Source organism: Pelodiscus sinensis, chromosome 1 (genome assembly GCF_049634645.1).
Source record: "Pelodiscus sinensis isolate JC-2024 chromosome 1, ASM4963464v1, whole genome shotgun sequence".
Lineage (NCBI taxonomy): Eukaryota > Metazoa > Chordata > Testudines > Trionychidae > Pelodiscus > Pelodiscus sinensis.
Genome location: NC_134711.1, coordinates 126954445 through 126969709, shown reverse-complemented (window position 1 = coordinate 126969709; position 15265 = coordinate 126954445). Strand labels below are relative to the sequence as shown.

Here is a 15265-nt window from a genome sequence, read left to right as displayed (position 1 = left end):
ATAAAATGAAGTTCTCATTATAGCGTTTTTCAGCCAGAATAGCTGAGCCCCTTCTTTCACAAGCCCTAACCCGCTGACAGCTTGTCTTCCCTGATGAAGAATACTTGGACGTCTTTCTGCTTCCCTAGATATACTAGCCCAGTCCTTTGTTCTTCATCTCTGAAACAGGATCTCCTCCTTGCTTCCCTACTGTTCATGTTTTCCTGTTAATTTTCCTTCTGGAGGTCTCGCAATTTCTTCATTTGCCTCTGGCTCAATATGCAGATAGATACAGTGGTCAACCAGGGAGACAAGGGTCTCCCATCTCTTGTCCGGTTAAGGCAAGCTACCCCGGGTGACCTGTCTTTAGGGTAACTTCCTATACCTGGATACTTGTATAGTTACACCCCCTTCCATATCATCCACACGTACATTTCACGAGGATTATGACGACCAGTGTGACACAGGCTTTTATGATGCTTTTTAGTAAACTAAAATATAAATACCAGACCCAGGGATCTCTGTAACCCTTATGCACCTCTGGACCCTGTGGTAGTTGGCATCAGGAGGTCCTCTGGTCACAGGGAGTGTGACACTTCATTAATTGTAAAGTGCTTTGATCTTCTGGGATGAAAGCTGCCATATTAATGCAAAGTGTTTTATTTTAAATGGTTCTATTCGGTGTGAGGTTAGATTTCGGTGACCTTGTAGATAGGATGTACCCAAGGGTCTAATAGACACTCTGTGACTTTTCAGTATGAGCTGGGGGTGGGAGGCGGGGAGAGGGTTGGAAACAGGGTGTTTCATACCAGCGAGTCAGCTGCCTGTATCCTTTTCCCTTGAACAGTTTCTAGACACCAGCAATGGGATAGTCATCATTCAGACTTTGTATAATAACAACAGGCAGTGGAGGAAGTTTTTTAGGATATTATTGGCTTCCTTAGTAGTACTGGACTGTACTCAAATTCCTATTGTAACTGCAGAAGAGAATGAGGAAGGAAAAAGATTCTAGTGCAAGACTCGGTTGTTGAGGTTTTAAGAGTTTTCATTTTAACCCCAGTTTTGAAAACAACACGACGTCCTAACTTTTTTGAAGGAAAAAGAAGTTTCTTTCCATAGAAATTTCTCTTCAGTCTTTCTCTAGGAAACAAGAGTTGAAGTTTCTGCTACTTGGACAGGTTGTTTTTAAATTATGAGGCTCAAACATGGGGATAGATTTTCTCTTAAAAAAACCTGTCCTAATACAGTACTGCACAAATGCTTTAGTTGCCTTTCCTCCCTCCCTTAGAGGGGTGGCAACACTGGCAACTTGCCAAAAGTCCAAGCCTTTCTTCTGATCTTTGTATATACTTAGAGAGGATTTTAATCAGAGAAGTTATTTTACAGCTAGACTAAAGCAGCGGTGGGGAACCTCTGGCCCATAGGCAAGTCTCTATGTCGTGGGCTGGAAACCCCGTCTTGGTGCCTCCATGCAGGGCTGGAATGTGAGCACTGGCACCGTGAGCCTGCTCCCACTACAGGCAGGACTGGATCACTGCAAGAGCTTTCGGGGCTGCAGCCCTGGACCCCAGACTAAGGGGGATTTTGCAAAAAGATCTCTGGGCTACCAAAAGTCCCCCGTACCTTGGGCCCTGAGTTGCAGCCATTAAAGCCCCTCCACCCTGTGTGGCAGTGTAGTTGGGGAAGCAGCTCCGTGCAGTGCCATTCCCCTCACCGGGCTGGAGCCACATGGCCACGTGCACCTGGAGGAGCTCCTCCCCACGGTGCCCTTGCTGGCCCCAACAACACTTCTCCCACAGCTCCCATTGGCCAGGAATCTCAGCCAATGGGAGCTGCGGAAGGGGCGTTGCCTGCAGGCAAGCACATGGAAGCGTGTCCCTTACTGAGACCTCTGCTTCCGCCCACCACCAAAAGTCAGTGGCTCCTGACAGAAATAACGTTCTCCACCCACAGACTGCAGTGACTTCTCCAAGGCCAGATAATGACTCGGCTGTGAACTCAGAAGTCCTAGCGCCCAGTTCACTGCTTTAAACATTGGTCAACTCTTCTGTTCTATTTATTTGCATATGTGCTTGCAGAAGGGATGGGGCCGCAATCAGAAGGGGCGGGTTTGGGGCTAGCCTCCCCCTGCCTATCCTTTAGCACTACCCAGAGTGCGCTGCCTCGCGCACCTATGCCCCTGTTCTCTTCCCCCACTCCGTTCCATTGGCCAGCCTGGTTAGAAATATGTGAATGTCATCCAAACATTTGGTCACTGTCAGTATTTCACAGGAAGTAACCATCAGCACTACAGTCAGTCTATCTCATTGTTTCCTTGTGCTCTCCATTGGTTTGCTTGCACCCACCTGTTGTCACTTTTCTTAGGGTACGTCTAGACTACATGCCTCTGGCGACAGAGGCATGTAGATTAGGCTACCCGACACAGTAAAATGAAGAGGCGATTTAAATAATCACCGCTTCATTTAAATTTACATGGCTGCCGCACTGAGCCGACAAACAGCTAATCAGCTGTTTGTCGGCTCAGCGCGATAGTCTGGACGCTCCCTTAGAATGAAGCTCTTTGGGGGCAGGGATTACCTTTTTGACCTCTTTGTACAGCACCTAGTACTGAGAGATCCTGGTCTAGGACTGGGCTTCAGGCCCTTCTACAAGAAAATGCACATTGGGTTCCAGCTAGTCTCTTTGTGAAGATAGGCATGTTTCCTGATGTATATTCATCAGTGCTGTGCCCAGTCTAGCTGCAAACTTCTTCAGTAACGTGACCTCCATTTTTAAATGACTTCTCTATGGAGTAAGAGAAGTGATCTGGCTTCCTAACATTCAGCAAGAACAGTGTAACTGTACATAGCCACATCTCATTGTGCATGTGGCTAGCTTGACCAGCCATATAGGTATGTGTATTTTACACAGCAGCTTAGTGAGGTTGTTCTTGTTTTGACCCTATCACAGGATCTTGTGTGTCTTAACCAATCATGTTCAATATGGTAGTGTTCTTCTTCAGTCTGTATCAACACAGCACGGGCTTGGGTTTTTTGCTTGGTCAGAGATCTGCCAGCTACTGGGTCTAGAGATGTTTTTGAGTGGGACTCCAGGTTCCCAATGGCACTAGTATGAGTGTCTATTCATGGGTCCCGGTATTCTAGTGACCCCAGCTTCAGCATCATGAAAGCAGCCCAAATTCTGAGGCCTGGAATATACCCAGCCATAGGAGACATGGTGAGTACTAGATGGCCCCATCCTGGTGTCAGTGCGGTGCATTGGCATGGGTGTCTAAAAATGCCAGCAACTTCTGGTTTAGGTGTTTTTTGTTGGTTTTTTGTTTTGTTTTTGTTTTTGTTTTTTAAGGGAGAAACTGTCAGTCTAATTTGCGGGAGCGAGTTCAGTCAGTTGGCCATAAGGTACACTCCAGATCTTCATTTTGTGTGCCAAGAGAAGGAAAGTCCAACTGTATGCCCCAGCGATGAAACCTGAGTATAGAAGGTCCCTGAACATAGCCAATTGCTACATGATGCAGGAATCCCAAAGGAGAAACCTATGTATAAGCCAGGCTCTAAAAGTGGAGGTTCATCGTGTAATTCAGTAGCAACATGGGACACGTGGGAACACAAAAATAAATAGCTGATGAGAATGCCACCTGCTGCCTCATAAGGCTGGGGAAGTATCAAAGAAGCCAGAGACTGGGTAAGTGAATGGGTTATGGGTCTCTGCCAATGGACTCGGTCCAGGGAGCTCAGAGGGCAGCATGACAGAGGAGGGGAAGGCAGAAAAGACTTACCTGGGATATTGTGTGCTGCCCTGCTCTAGATGGGGACAGGGGAACTTTTAAAGGGGGAATATCAAAAAAGGGGGGGAAAGCTGGAAGAAGGCAGGGGAGAAACAAGGCAAGAGGAAGAGAGTGAGTTTAGGAACCCCGGGATGGTGAAGCTTTTAGGCTATTTGATTTTATTTTTAATCCAATTTTACTTGACAGTTCTACTGGGCATATGAATGTCTCCCCTTTGCCAGCAAATTTCCCACAGATTTACAGGGCTGGGAAAGGGCCAAGGGAGGTGAGCAAAAGAGCACTGCTGAGACAAGAACTTGAGTCAAATTGCTGAGATTGCTGGCTGGGGGCATATAGGGTTGCCAGGATGAAGGAAGCTGCGGAAATTGAATGCTTGTTTCGAATGGGTATTTGGAGGAGGCAAAGTTCCTCTAACATTTTACTCTGCCCGTGACAATGATCTGGTGTTTATTTAGTACCTTTCCTCCCAAAGGATCCTTTCATGCTCTTCTTTTCACAGAGTGTGCACAGGCTGGGCCCAGGGAGTGCTGCAACAATCCGTGCTCCGGAGAGGGGTGTCCTCAGGCAGAGTTCCCTTCCCTGGATTCCTTGCTGCAGAAAGCCCTTGTGCACGCTAGTGGCAGCTTGAGCACTGTGAGCTTTATTTACAGTGTGCTTTACAAGTGCTAGCTCACTACAGCATAAGGCTTTACCTCAAGCCTCTACCTGCTAGTACGGCACTAGGGTGGTGTGGGACAAGGGGAGGGAGAGTTCTCACATTTCTGAGGCCTGGGGCTGCTTTGCCCTTCCTGCCTGTTTCAGGTATCCTCTGCTGACAGTCTCCTTGTCAATTGGATAATCCCAAGGTACCTCATCAGTTACCTCAGCACTTTGGCACAAGTGGGGACTCTTACCAAGTACACAGAGCACTAGGTCAGCTTTAGGCTACTCCTGCTCTGTCACTGGGGTGTCTTGGCAGGGTCTGGCCACAGCATCCAGAGGACTATGCCGTAGGGAGCCCCAGCTACACTTTTTCCAAGAGTGAAGCAAGGGATGGTGGTGAGCACATTTTCCCCAAAATGTCAGTTCCTGGCCTCCACAGGTTTAATAAATCAAATCCACAGCAGATGTACATTTTTGTCGTTCCATTGACTTCACGTTGACTTACAGCTGTTGAAAATCTGGTCTAGTGTTTCCGGTCACCATGAGTGGGGCTGTGTCCCTCCTCCCATTCCACCATTGCCTGTCCTAACTAGCTCTTAGAACTATGCATGAACGGTGTGCAGCATATGAAAGCACACTTAGTCCACCAAGGAAGAGCTGGAGGGTGGAATGTGGCATCTCCACACAGCTCTGATACAGGATGTTTGAGGACTGGAAACCGAGAGTCCACAGTTAGAATGGCAGGGGAAATAGACAGGCAGAACGTAATAGCACAGATTGGTATTTGGCCAGGATACTGGGATTAACACTGTTCTTCTTGTGAAAAGTGCCAAAGAATCTCTAATAACCACAGGTAGTCAGTCTTGGATTTATGTCGACTGAGATACCATCCTGGGTATTAGAGTTGAATAAGCTGCTTGAACTTGAGTGATTTTTCACCAGTCTATTCAATGACAGGAGTTTTTGAAATTGGGGAAGGGGACAGGGATGTTTGACCTACCTAATTTAAGAACTGGTTCAATCCAGACTCAGGAAAATAGGCATTACCTACCAAAACATTGAGATGGGGTGGGATTTTCAAAAGTGTAAATTAGGCATCCAAACCCCTAAAATCCCAGCCACAATGGCCTGCAGTGCCCTGGCTTTTCCTTGAAGGTCTCTGATGCCAATGCTCATCTAATGTAATTGTTTACTGATAAGGACTGAGAAGGTCACAACCTGAGGTGAGACAGGGCTAGACTTGGCTAAACTCTGCAGGTAAAAATCTTTAGTGGTGGTCCTATGCCATGGTTCCTTTTTTAGTTAAAATGCCTTTCCAATTACAATTAATTGTATGCAAAGTACCTGGGGGTTTTGGCCATTCCTACTAAGAAATAAACTAAAGTTTGTATGAAATGATAAAATTAAGAGCATTAATAATAGAAGAATCATATTAGACTGTTCCCGGATAAAGAGCCCTCACGCCAAAGTTTTCTGTGGATTTACACACGTATCCAGGACAGCACAACTTTGACCAGACTCCACCTTTTATTTCCACAGCTCAGAGTCCTACTGTTCCCCCAAAGCTCCTAACTTCTTAGCTGCTAAGTAGGAGTTTCTCTTGGCTCCCCGGAGAGGACACATGAACCACGCAGAAGCCCACAGTTCTGCATTAACTCTAATTAGTTGGCCTCTGATTGCAGCTGTGAATAAAACCAACAGTCGATATAATTTCTGTTGAATACAGCAGTTCTGAAATAAGCACAAAGCAGTTTAATGGGATTTGGAATCAAAACATAAGAAACATATCAAAAGAATTTATTTTATGAATACACTACATTGTTGTGCACAGCACATACATATAAAAATAGAAGCAATTACATTTTATAAATAATTGGACAGTTTTGTGTTTCCCACAAATTTACAATCTTATTTGTAAGTCCAAACTGAGTCAGAAGATGAGGTATATTTTGGTGGCAAGAAAATAATGCTAGAACTTTGGCACCATTTTATTGTGCAAAATAGAATATTGGAATTGAAATAGTTGAGGTATACAAAGATGACTGCTTTCCTGGGGTGTATATGGGGTATCTTATTTACATAAGTAAGGTTCTGATCCAGCTCTGAGGGAGCGAGAGAGGAGACCCTAACATCTATGGGAGTTGGATCAGGTCCAAAGTTGTTATGGGGTTTTCCCCTCGGAAAAACAATTTTATGGGATTCTTTTATGGATTTGTTATGTGTATACAAAACAAGAGCTACATATGCCAGTAATCAGCATGCATGGAGTATTTCTGAACAAGTAATATGGTTCAGAATAACTTGCAACAGGCACTGTGTGGATATGCCCTGATAATGATAAAGGGGGTCCATATTTTGCCCCATATTGCAAAAACATTTATTCCCCTAAGTTTTTTACTTGGGAGTAGCTTATTGTGCTATTCACTTCAGTAAAGACTTGCTCGTGTGACTGAGGATTTATCAGCTTGTATCCAAATTCTCTCAGTAACTTCTATGTAAAATGTGTATAAATTGTAGGTAGCTTTTCTAATTTCCTGTTCTGCAAACTCCCCTGGAGATCTGCAAAGTAAGCTGTCCTCTCTGACTCTTTCCTACTAATGGTGAAGTAGGAGGGGTCCATTGGACTTCAGCTGCTAATTCTGCAAACAATGCATGAGGCAGAACAAAATCAGGGCTGCTCTCCTGCAGCTGTTTTGGCTCTGCAGCGCTAATAACAGTGAAACTTGGCTTTGGCTGTAATGTAAGATCCCATGACTTGAAGTCACATGTGGAGCAGATGTTGAATAAGCAAGTGCCATTTGACAGTCACTTTTATGAATGTAACCACACGTTAGAGAGGGATCACAATCAAAGCCTCTCTCCAAATGCCTGCTTATCCAGTGGATAGGCAACTCCACTGCGGCATCCTCTGCAGGAGATAACCCTTCTGAGAGTGACATAACCCACCACACATACACTGGTCAGTGCTCCCTCCATTGCAGTATCTTTGCTACAAGTTCTGTTTTCACTGGCACTGACTCCGCAAAAGATATGAGGAAATAGTGTTCAGACTAATTCAGTAGCATTGATGACCCAGATAAACAAATACCCAGCCACACTGCACCTGCAGGGGGCCTGTCACAAAGACCAGGTCAGCCCATCGGTAACTAGTCCATGACCTAGTATGTACTGTAATGTTACTGATGGCCAAGTTAATGGGGTTGATTCTGATCTTGAATGCCAGTTGTATTCTTGTGTAATGCCACGGACTTCAGTGATGTTACTCCTGATTTAAACCAGTGTAACTATTAACCTAATTTGCTCCCAGTGTATCAAGATCTGAGCTAAAGGGTAATCCAATATAGCTGATGTATCAACATTCAAAACATTACTTCTTTTTCCGTTAACACTGCTATTCCTCTTTAACTGTCCTTTCAAGACAACTAGGAATAAAATAGACCAGCTCCTCCGCTGGTGTCTCAGCATAAATCCACTGGCTTCAATGGAGCTCTGTCTATTTACGCCAGCTGGGGGTCTAACCGCTGTTTTCTAAGCAGTGCTCTGACCCACTTGCAAACATCCCGCTTTTCCTCTGAACAATGCAAAGCTTTCCAAAGCAAATAGCTTCCGACCCGGCAGCCGTCTTCAGCATGCCAACCTGCTTCTCTTTCCATGCTACTGCACTCCACAACTCAATCATTCTTTTCCTTTACCTTATTACAAATGTCCAAGTCGGGTTTCCTTCCTTTTGTGTCTTTGTTTACACAATGATTAAAAGATGTTTGAGCAAGTCAGTATACATTTTGAGCAAAATCAATTCAAGTATAAAACACATGTAAGAAAATGGAAAATGGTTTCTTGTCAATAAAATTGTTTTCACAATAACTTGAAATGTGTGCATATACGTATGCATACACAGACACACTTTGGACCAAATCCTCTGATGGTGTACATTGGTGTAACTGGTAATGGAGCGGTGCTGATTTACACCAGTCCAGGACCTGGCCTTTACAGGGTACTTCATAGGTCAAAAGGCCCACATTCATTACAAATATACACCCATTGCAAATAGAATAGCATGTCAAGGCTGGAGATATTCAGCATTTTGGTTGCAGATGGGAGATTATCCTGCATTCGGAGATATGCTTCTGCAGCAACATGGTGTGTCTGTGGAAAATGCTCCTGATCTGATGCTGTCTTGACTCTAGTTTCAAATTTAGGAACACCCCATCAATGCAGGCATCTCAAGGCTTCTAGTAACTGACATTTATAGCACCTATTGACTTAAGGCCTCTTAAAATACTCTTTAAAGGCACAGAGAATGTGGCTCGTCTGGTATTCTGGAAAAAAGGTTATGCAAACAGTTGGGCAGGGCTGTATGTCCTTCGTGTGTATTTTTAGGAGAGGTTTGGGGGACAACACATGAAATTTGCAAATAGTCCTTGCAAGTAAATAAGTGTTTATCTTTACCAATTGGAATTATGACATCACTTCCTCCACTGTAGCGCCTAAAGAGAACATTGTGGATAGCATGAAAGCTGCTGTTTGAGATAAGGGAAAGAATATGACAATAAGAACGATCAAAAGAGTATTAATTTGGGTCTAAGAATGACTCCACAGAATGACAGGCAGTCAGTGTTTTAAATAAAGATCTTCTTTGAAATACTCCTTTGTGGGAGGCTCCCGTGAACACCATACATTTTAAAATCTAAATACTACAGCACTCTGAGATCACTATAGTGAAAGTGAAATAAAATAGAGGACCTTCAAATATTTACCTCCCTGCATGTATCTCTGTGTGGGCACCTGGGTACGACGGTGCCAGACACATTAAAAATATAGCTACCAAGATGCAGTGTGTTGTGTGTATGTGGGTGTGTGTAATATATAATTTTTTATGTGGAAGAATTAGATACAAACACCAATGGGTATGTATGAGATGGCCCGAATAGTCATAACATAAAAGATCCTAAACGCTGAAGCGTTCAAAATCTTGATCTCAAGATTTATATTTTGCAGCTCAGGCCTATCTCTAATACAGAGGGGCCAAACCCTGAGATTCATGATTAGTTTTTACTCAGGGCATGTCTACACCCTGAGTGCTACAGTGACACCCTGGGTGCTACAGTGCTATGTTGCTGTAGTGCCATAGTATAGACACTTCCCTTGTTGTAGAAGGTTGCTGACACAGAATGGAGTTCACCTGTCTGAGTGAAAATAGGTAAGGAGATGGAAGAATTCTTCAGTCAACCTAGCCACAGCTTCACCAGGGGTTAGGCTGGGTTAGCTATGGCGCTCAGGAGGAGTGAATTTTTTCACATCTACTGAGCAATATAACTAGGTCAAACTAAATGTTAAGTGTAGAGCAGGGCTCAAGCAAACTGACTTAATTCCTGATCCTGCAGAGATGTCCAGGTGGTCAAATTGTTAGGCCGCTGTGAAGTCTGTGGGATTCTGTCAGCAAAAAAGTTTGCTCACCTGGAACCATTTCTGAGAGTGAGGTCCTAGTGCAGGAGTGTTGGGGCAGTTTTTATAGTGGGGGTCCTGAAAACTGGTGAACCAAACTGTAAATCCTGTATAATGGAAACCCCTTCCAGCCAGGGGCTGCTACAGCACCTCCCACATCTCCAGTTCTGGCACCTATGCCCTAGTGAGTAAAACTGAGTGAGGACTTTGGGATTCAGCATTATTTATACATTGGGGGCAGCCTGGTGTAAACTGATGTAGCTCCATTGAAGTCCATCCAGCTGAGGATTTGGCCCATTATATGTATCAATAAGAACTCTCAATCAAAAGGCTACTATATTAGGTAATTAAAATCAAACAACAACAACAACAAAAATATCTCTGTTCAGCAAGTTCCAGATGTGTGTTGCCCTCCAGTCAGGGTCATAATTTTGTCCTCTATAGAACCATTACAAGAACTCTCACCCATGCAGATTGGTGTCCACTGAGTACAAGAGAAGCAGCGTATGTTGTGTAATGGATCTAGCATAAACTTCTCTATCCAAATATACATATATATCCACAAACAGTATAAATACTTTACCTGGGAGATTATTCACATGTGCAAAATGAAATAGGTTTTTTTCCCCTGTGGTTTAATATTTGTAATTGTTTTCATATTCTGGGCAAAAAATGAGTCACTGTCATTGCAGGAGAGACTTTGTTTCCCTTTTTCATTCTCCCATGTTTGCTGAGTGCTATGTAAGCCCCTTGGTAAGCATTAGATTCATATGCATTATAGTTATTGGGCAGCAGCGTTTCTCTGAATTTGCATTCATCTTGAAAAATTGCCTGGGGGGGGGGGGGAGGAAAAACAAAAAGAAGAAAGCAGTTGCCATAAATACTTTTTAAAAGATCCAAGTGACTTTTCTTATTATTATTTGTATAGCAGAAGAACCTGTTATGGTATGTAACAGGTGGTGCCATAGCGTCTGTGTCCAACAGTCAAACTCCTTCTGCACTATTCAATGTCAGATACAGGCTGATGCCACCTGTTCAGATAATGCACTCTATACTTCTTGTCACCCATTAACAAGTTAATTCATGATAAATCAGGGATTTCTTCATTTACAAAGAATTATTTACATCCATGTCATACTGATTTGTCGTACACATGACGTGGATTTATTTCCTCCCTCCCGCAAAAATTATTTGTTGTTCAGAGAGAAATAATGTTACCTGACAGAAATCCCGCAATCCTTCTTCACATGAACAGTCCTGCAGAGTGAGAACTACTTGCTTTAATACGTGTTTTGTGGGATCAGATCCCAAATTGGTTCTAAATATTTTTTTTTTTAAATCTGATTAAATGTTATGGGCTCAAACACAGTATCAAAGAGTTCTCAGACATGAGCATGGCTGTATGTTTTACAGGCTGGGTTACTTAAGTTTGAGGAATTGGCTTGCATATATTTGCATGGGGAACATTTTATTACTTCACATACTGTAATAAGTATATATGTAAACTGGCATAGAAATGTTCAGTTGGCAAAAGGGGAGGCTACATTATTGTGTGAAAGGACAAACCAAAATGATTCCATGAGATCAAATGTCCCGCGTATGTAATGCCACTAATACTGATGATGTAATCATGTTTTCAGTTTCTGATCAGAAGAGCATGACATTCTGTTAAGAGAATGGTGCATTTTGCAATGGAAAATACACAACTGTTGTTATTTTCTAAAATGCCTTTAAAAGATTTTAATAGGGGTCAACTGAAACGGTTTTAAAACGGGGGCAAGTGGGCATAGAGGCAAGACTTTGGGGTGATCCTGATCCAGGAGTTCCTAAACAGGGCTCAGTCCAGCACATTTGCTATTTGTAGGCTTAAAGATATGCATTTGTGTATGTACACTGCTGTAAGTAAAACATCTGGCCATGGTTTGGTGTTTTATTGAAGAACCAAAATGCTTTCTTGAAGTGACAATTTTTTCCAACGAAACAACTCAGCTTCAGAAAAGATTTTCAGCAAACTCTATTTTGTATTTGGAGATAGACCATTCATTACAGCTGGATGGGAAAAGATTTTCCATCCCTGAAAATTTTCCAGATATCAGAAGATTCTGGATTGGACAAGGAGTTGAAATTTGAAAAACATTCACAAACTGGAAATTTTAAAAGTTGTTTGGGTCAGCTCTAATATTTTGTTTTCAAAGCAAAGTGGTTTCAGGCTGGAAAACTGGAATCACAAGTGCCCTTTTAAAAAGAAACCCCCTCAGTTGAAAAATTTCTAAAACTGACCCTTTCCAACAAAACATCTAGGTTTGCTGAATCAGCATTTCCTGATTTAAAAATTCTTTAACTGAAGAATTTCCCACCAGCTCTACTATCGAAGCTTCTTGCAGGACCAGCCACTTTAAAGTTGGCTTCTCTGGAGGAGCTGCTTCTGCTTAGTATTGAATTTGAAAGAACTATTTTTAGGGATGTGAAAGTTAAATTGCTTTGAGCAGTCACTAACACCTTGCACAACTGTTCAGCCAATTGTTTTGCGTAGTGATGTTGAACAATGTTATTGTGGAAGATTTTTCTTCTTCTTTGAGCCTTAAGCAGGCTTCTGGGAGATTTCCCAATGTCCATACAGCCCTCAGTATTTGTGGATTCTGGGGACCAAGCCTCCTGCTTATTCTGTGAGGCCACCCAGATTTTCCCCACGTCAAAGAATTTGATAGTGATTCCAGTAAAGTAATCTCAAGATTTTTTTTTTTCTCATCTTTCAGTGGTTCTCCACCCTCCACGATGGGATTTGTACCCAGGAAAAAGTGTGTCCCCTCTCCAACTTCTACCAGAGGTTTATGGGCAAGGTTTATCTGTGCTAGAAAGGGTTTGCTAGATACGTAGCCTGAAAAGCCATTTATTGATCATTGCTCCTTTTTGACAAATTCATATTTCTGAGGTACTCCTTGTACAAATAATGCTGGAATGCTTTTCAGTAACAATAAACTGAGATGATACCAGTTGCTGCACTGTCTGCTACGGATGTCACTATGCCCAGAAGACTTGCTGTAATAACTGAAAGACTATTTTCTCCACTTGTAATCTCAGTTTTTAAACAGAAGGAAACAAAAATACCCAATAACAGTTTCATTGCCAGTGTTTAAGACTTGAAAAATAACCTTGCACTTGTACTCACCGTTCCATATAACCTCCCTTTGTTGTTCATTGCTATAAAGAGGGCACTTTTTACCCCAAACAGGCTAACAACACCTCGCTCCACAGTTGATATTTCTAAAAGACCTAAATAAACAGAAAAAAGTTTACTCTTAATACTCAAAGGAAATTAAAATTATAATTATTAAAATCCTTATGACAATGTCCTACAGAACTTTAAATCTCCCTATTATCCCTACTATGGAATTCCAAAAATATATAGGGCATCATATTCTTTATTAAATTATGTAGGTTCTTAGAATAACTTTCATAAAAACCTGTTCATTTTCTGTAGAATCCTATTGGTTTCATCCCTTTTATACTAGCAAGTCCTATTGAATTTGGGAATCATTCCGAATTGGTAAATCATAGCCATTAAATGTTCAGTACTGTCATTCCTGCCAATAGAAGTGTGGTTTGCATCGTGAAGCTCACTATCACCTGTTAGTTGCAGATGCTTTTATAAATTGCACTTTACACGAAATTCAAATAAATGAAATACCTTTCTTTTCTTAATCTTGCAGATTAAAATCAATGTCAATGCTAATAAATGTGGTTTAGTTGTGCCCTTTCAAATCCTTCATGTCCTTAAATTGCTAGCAAACTGCTATGCAGAAGTCATGCATTTGCTAAGTGAATTGAAAACCTCAATAGTCAAATATCAAACAACAACACACGAGTGAAAAAGGCATCAGGAAAAAATTGCAAACTGGTTAGTCTTTTCTACTCTGTAAAGTAAAGCAGAGTAAAAATAAGTTGGTATCTAATTTTGTCCAAGCATTCATGACATGTTTCAGCCTGGAGGTTTCTAGTGCTGATTGATCCTGGAGACTTTTAAAAGGCAACAGATGTAGTTTAGACTAATAAAAATATCAAGCAGTAACATTCGTATCCTACGCAGGGTAATTACTAGAGATTGCTGCAATTAAGTGACATCTATTCTATTTCATATGCAACTCACTGTATTGGTTTTCATTATGAACACCGCTTATCCTTCCATCTGGGAGGATTTGAAGGTGAAACCCGATGCCCACATTGCAGTAAAGCCTCCGCTGCCTCTTGATTCCTAGCAAATAGTCACTCTCCCAGTTCACATCTGATTTCTCTCCTGACATCCCAGCAAGGGACCTGGACAACAGAGACTCCCATCCTCTCTCCAGCAATGTGCCATTAGTTCTGCTTACAGCTGGATACGATGAAACAATCCCAGCCAGAAAACCCAAGAGAACAAAAGCAGGCAACGTCCAGTGAACGCTGGCTTCGCAGGACATAGTGATGAGAAGTCTTTGTGCAATGGCCATCCGGTTCACCTCCTGGGCACGTGGTCAGAATTAATAGCCCTAAAAATACCGCCCTTCTTGTTTTTCTCCCTTCCGCATGGTGGCAGAGGCTTATTTTTGGAAGGCAGATGAAGATTGCTGACATGAAACTAAAGCCTGAGAGCATTTGGGTTGGGAACAGACACAGGCCAGCAGAACTCTCTCCGGTGGGGACCATGTTTTGTAGCTCTTGCTGTATAGTGGGCAGCCTCAGTAGACTGGATGATAGTTCATAGGCTGTCCCCCTGCAGCATCACTATGTCATCAACAGCTAAACTCGTCATGGCTGTAACACTAACCTGCTCTCTTCTCCCAGACTGGCGGAAGTTTGGCCAATGCTGTCACCCATTATATGCAACACGAATGAAGTTTCTTTGGATGGTCGACGGGGGTTGCTGAATGCAAAGGAGCCAAATGGGTTGGCTAGTCAGGTATCCTGCAGACTGCCTTATTTAGAGAAGAAGGTGCAACAGTTGTGGTCCAGGGACTAATGGAAACCTTGCCAGCCACTTCCATAGCAGGATGTTCACTCTCCTGTAGGATAGTTCAGGCAGATCAAGGCAATTTTTGAGGAGAATAAGATTTCTAAAGGGCTGTGTTTGTGGTTTTTTAAAGCCCTGAACAAACTCATCGTATCTCACTCTAAACCATCTGGGTGCAAATAGTAGCCTGAGATCTGTAAGACAACTTCCATGGAAGGGGGGGTGAGTTTACTACGATGCCCGGGCACATCACTGAACATCTCCAAGCCTCTGTTTTCTTGTCTCTGAAATGTCGATGATGCTAATTACTTACTAATCTGTGTGTGCCCATGGGAATTTTGAAGGATGATGTGGATTTTGCTCATGGTGGTGGTTCTCCATATTCTATACCGAGGCTGTGGACCAAATGCTCAGGTGTTGCAGAGCAG

At 42.7% G+C, this 15265-nt stretch overlaps 1 protein-coding gene and 1 long non-coding RNA gene across 2 annotated transcripts in view; one reads left to right on the top strand and one right to left on the bottom strand.

The window, feature by feature from the left end:
• The window catches only part of LOC142818777 (uncharacterized), a 68358-nt gene that overhangs the window by 29618 nt on the left and 23475 nt on the right, over window positions 1-15265 (top strand). The window lies entirely within an intron of this gene.
• FGF6 (fibroblast growth factor 6) lies at window positions 5966-14528 on the bottom strand. The gene is made up of 3 exons (XM_006123039.4): window positions 13998-14528; window positions 13020-13123; window positions 5966-10681 (listed from the first exon to the last, which is right to left on the bottom strand). Exons 1-3 carry the CDS (start codon window positions 14335-14337, stop codon window positions 10505-10507), a joined length of 621 nt encoding a protein of 206 aa, XP_006123101.1. The 5' UTR covers window positions 14338-14528; the 3' UTR covers window positions 5966-10504.

What these genes read in the sequence shown, in the direction of transcription:
- FGF6 (XM_006123039.4), bottom strand. Translation starts at nt 14,337, where the DNA reads ATGGCCATTGCACAAAGACTTCTCATCACTATGTCCTGCGAAGCCAGC. An exon ending in TCATAATGAAAACCAATACA is followed by an intron (nt 13,124 to 13,997) that starts GTGAGTTGCATA and finishes CTGTTTATTTAG; the next exon opens with GTCTTTTAGAAATATCAACT. An exon ending in AAGGGAGGTTATATGGAACG is followed by an intron (nt 10,682 to 13,019) that starts GTGAGTACAAGT and finishes CCCCCCCCCCAG; the next exon opens with GCAATTTTTCAAGATGAATG.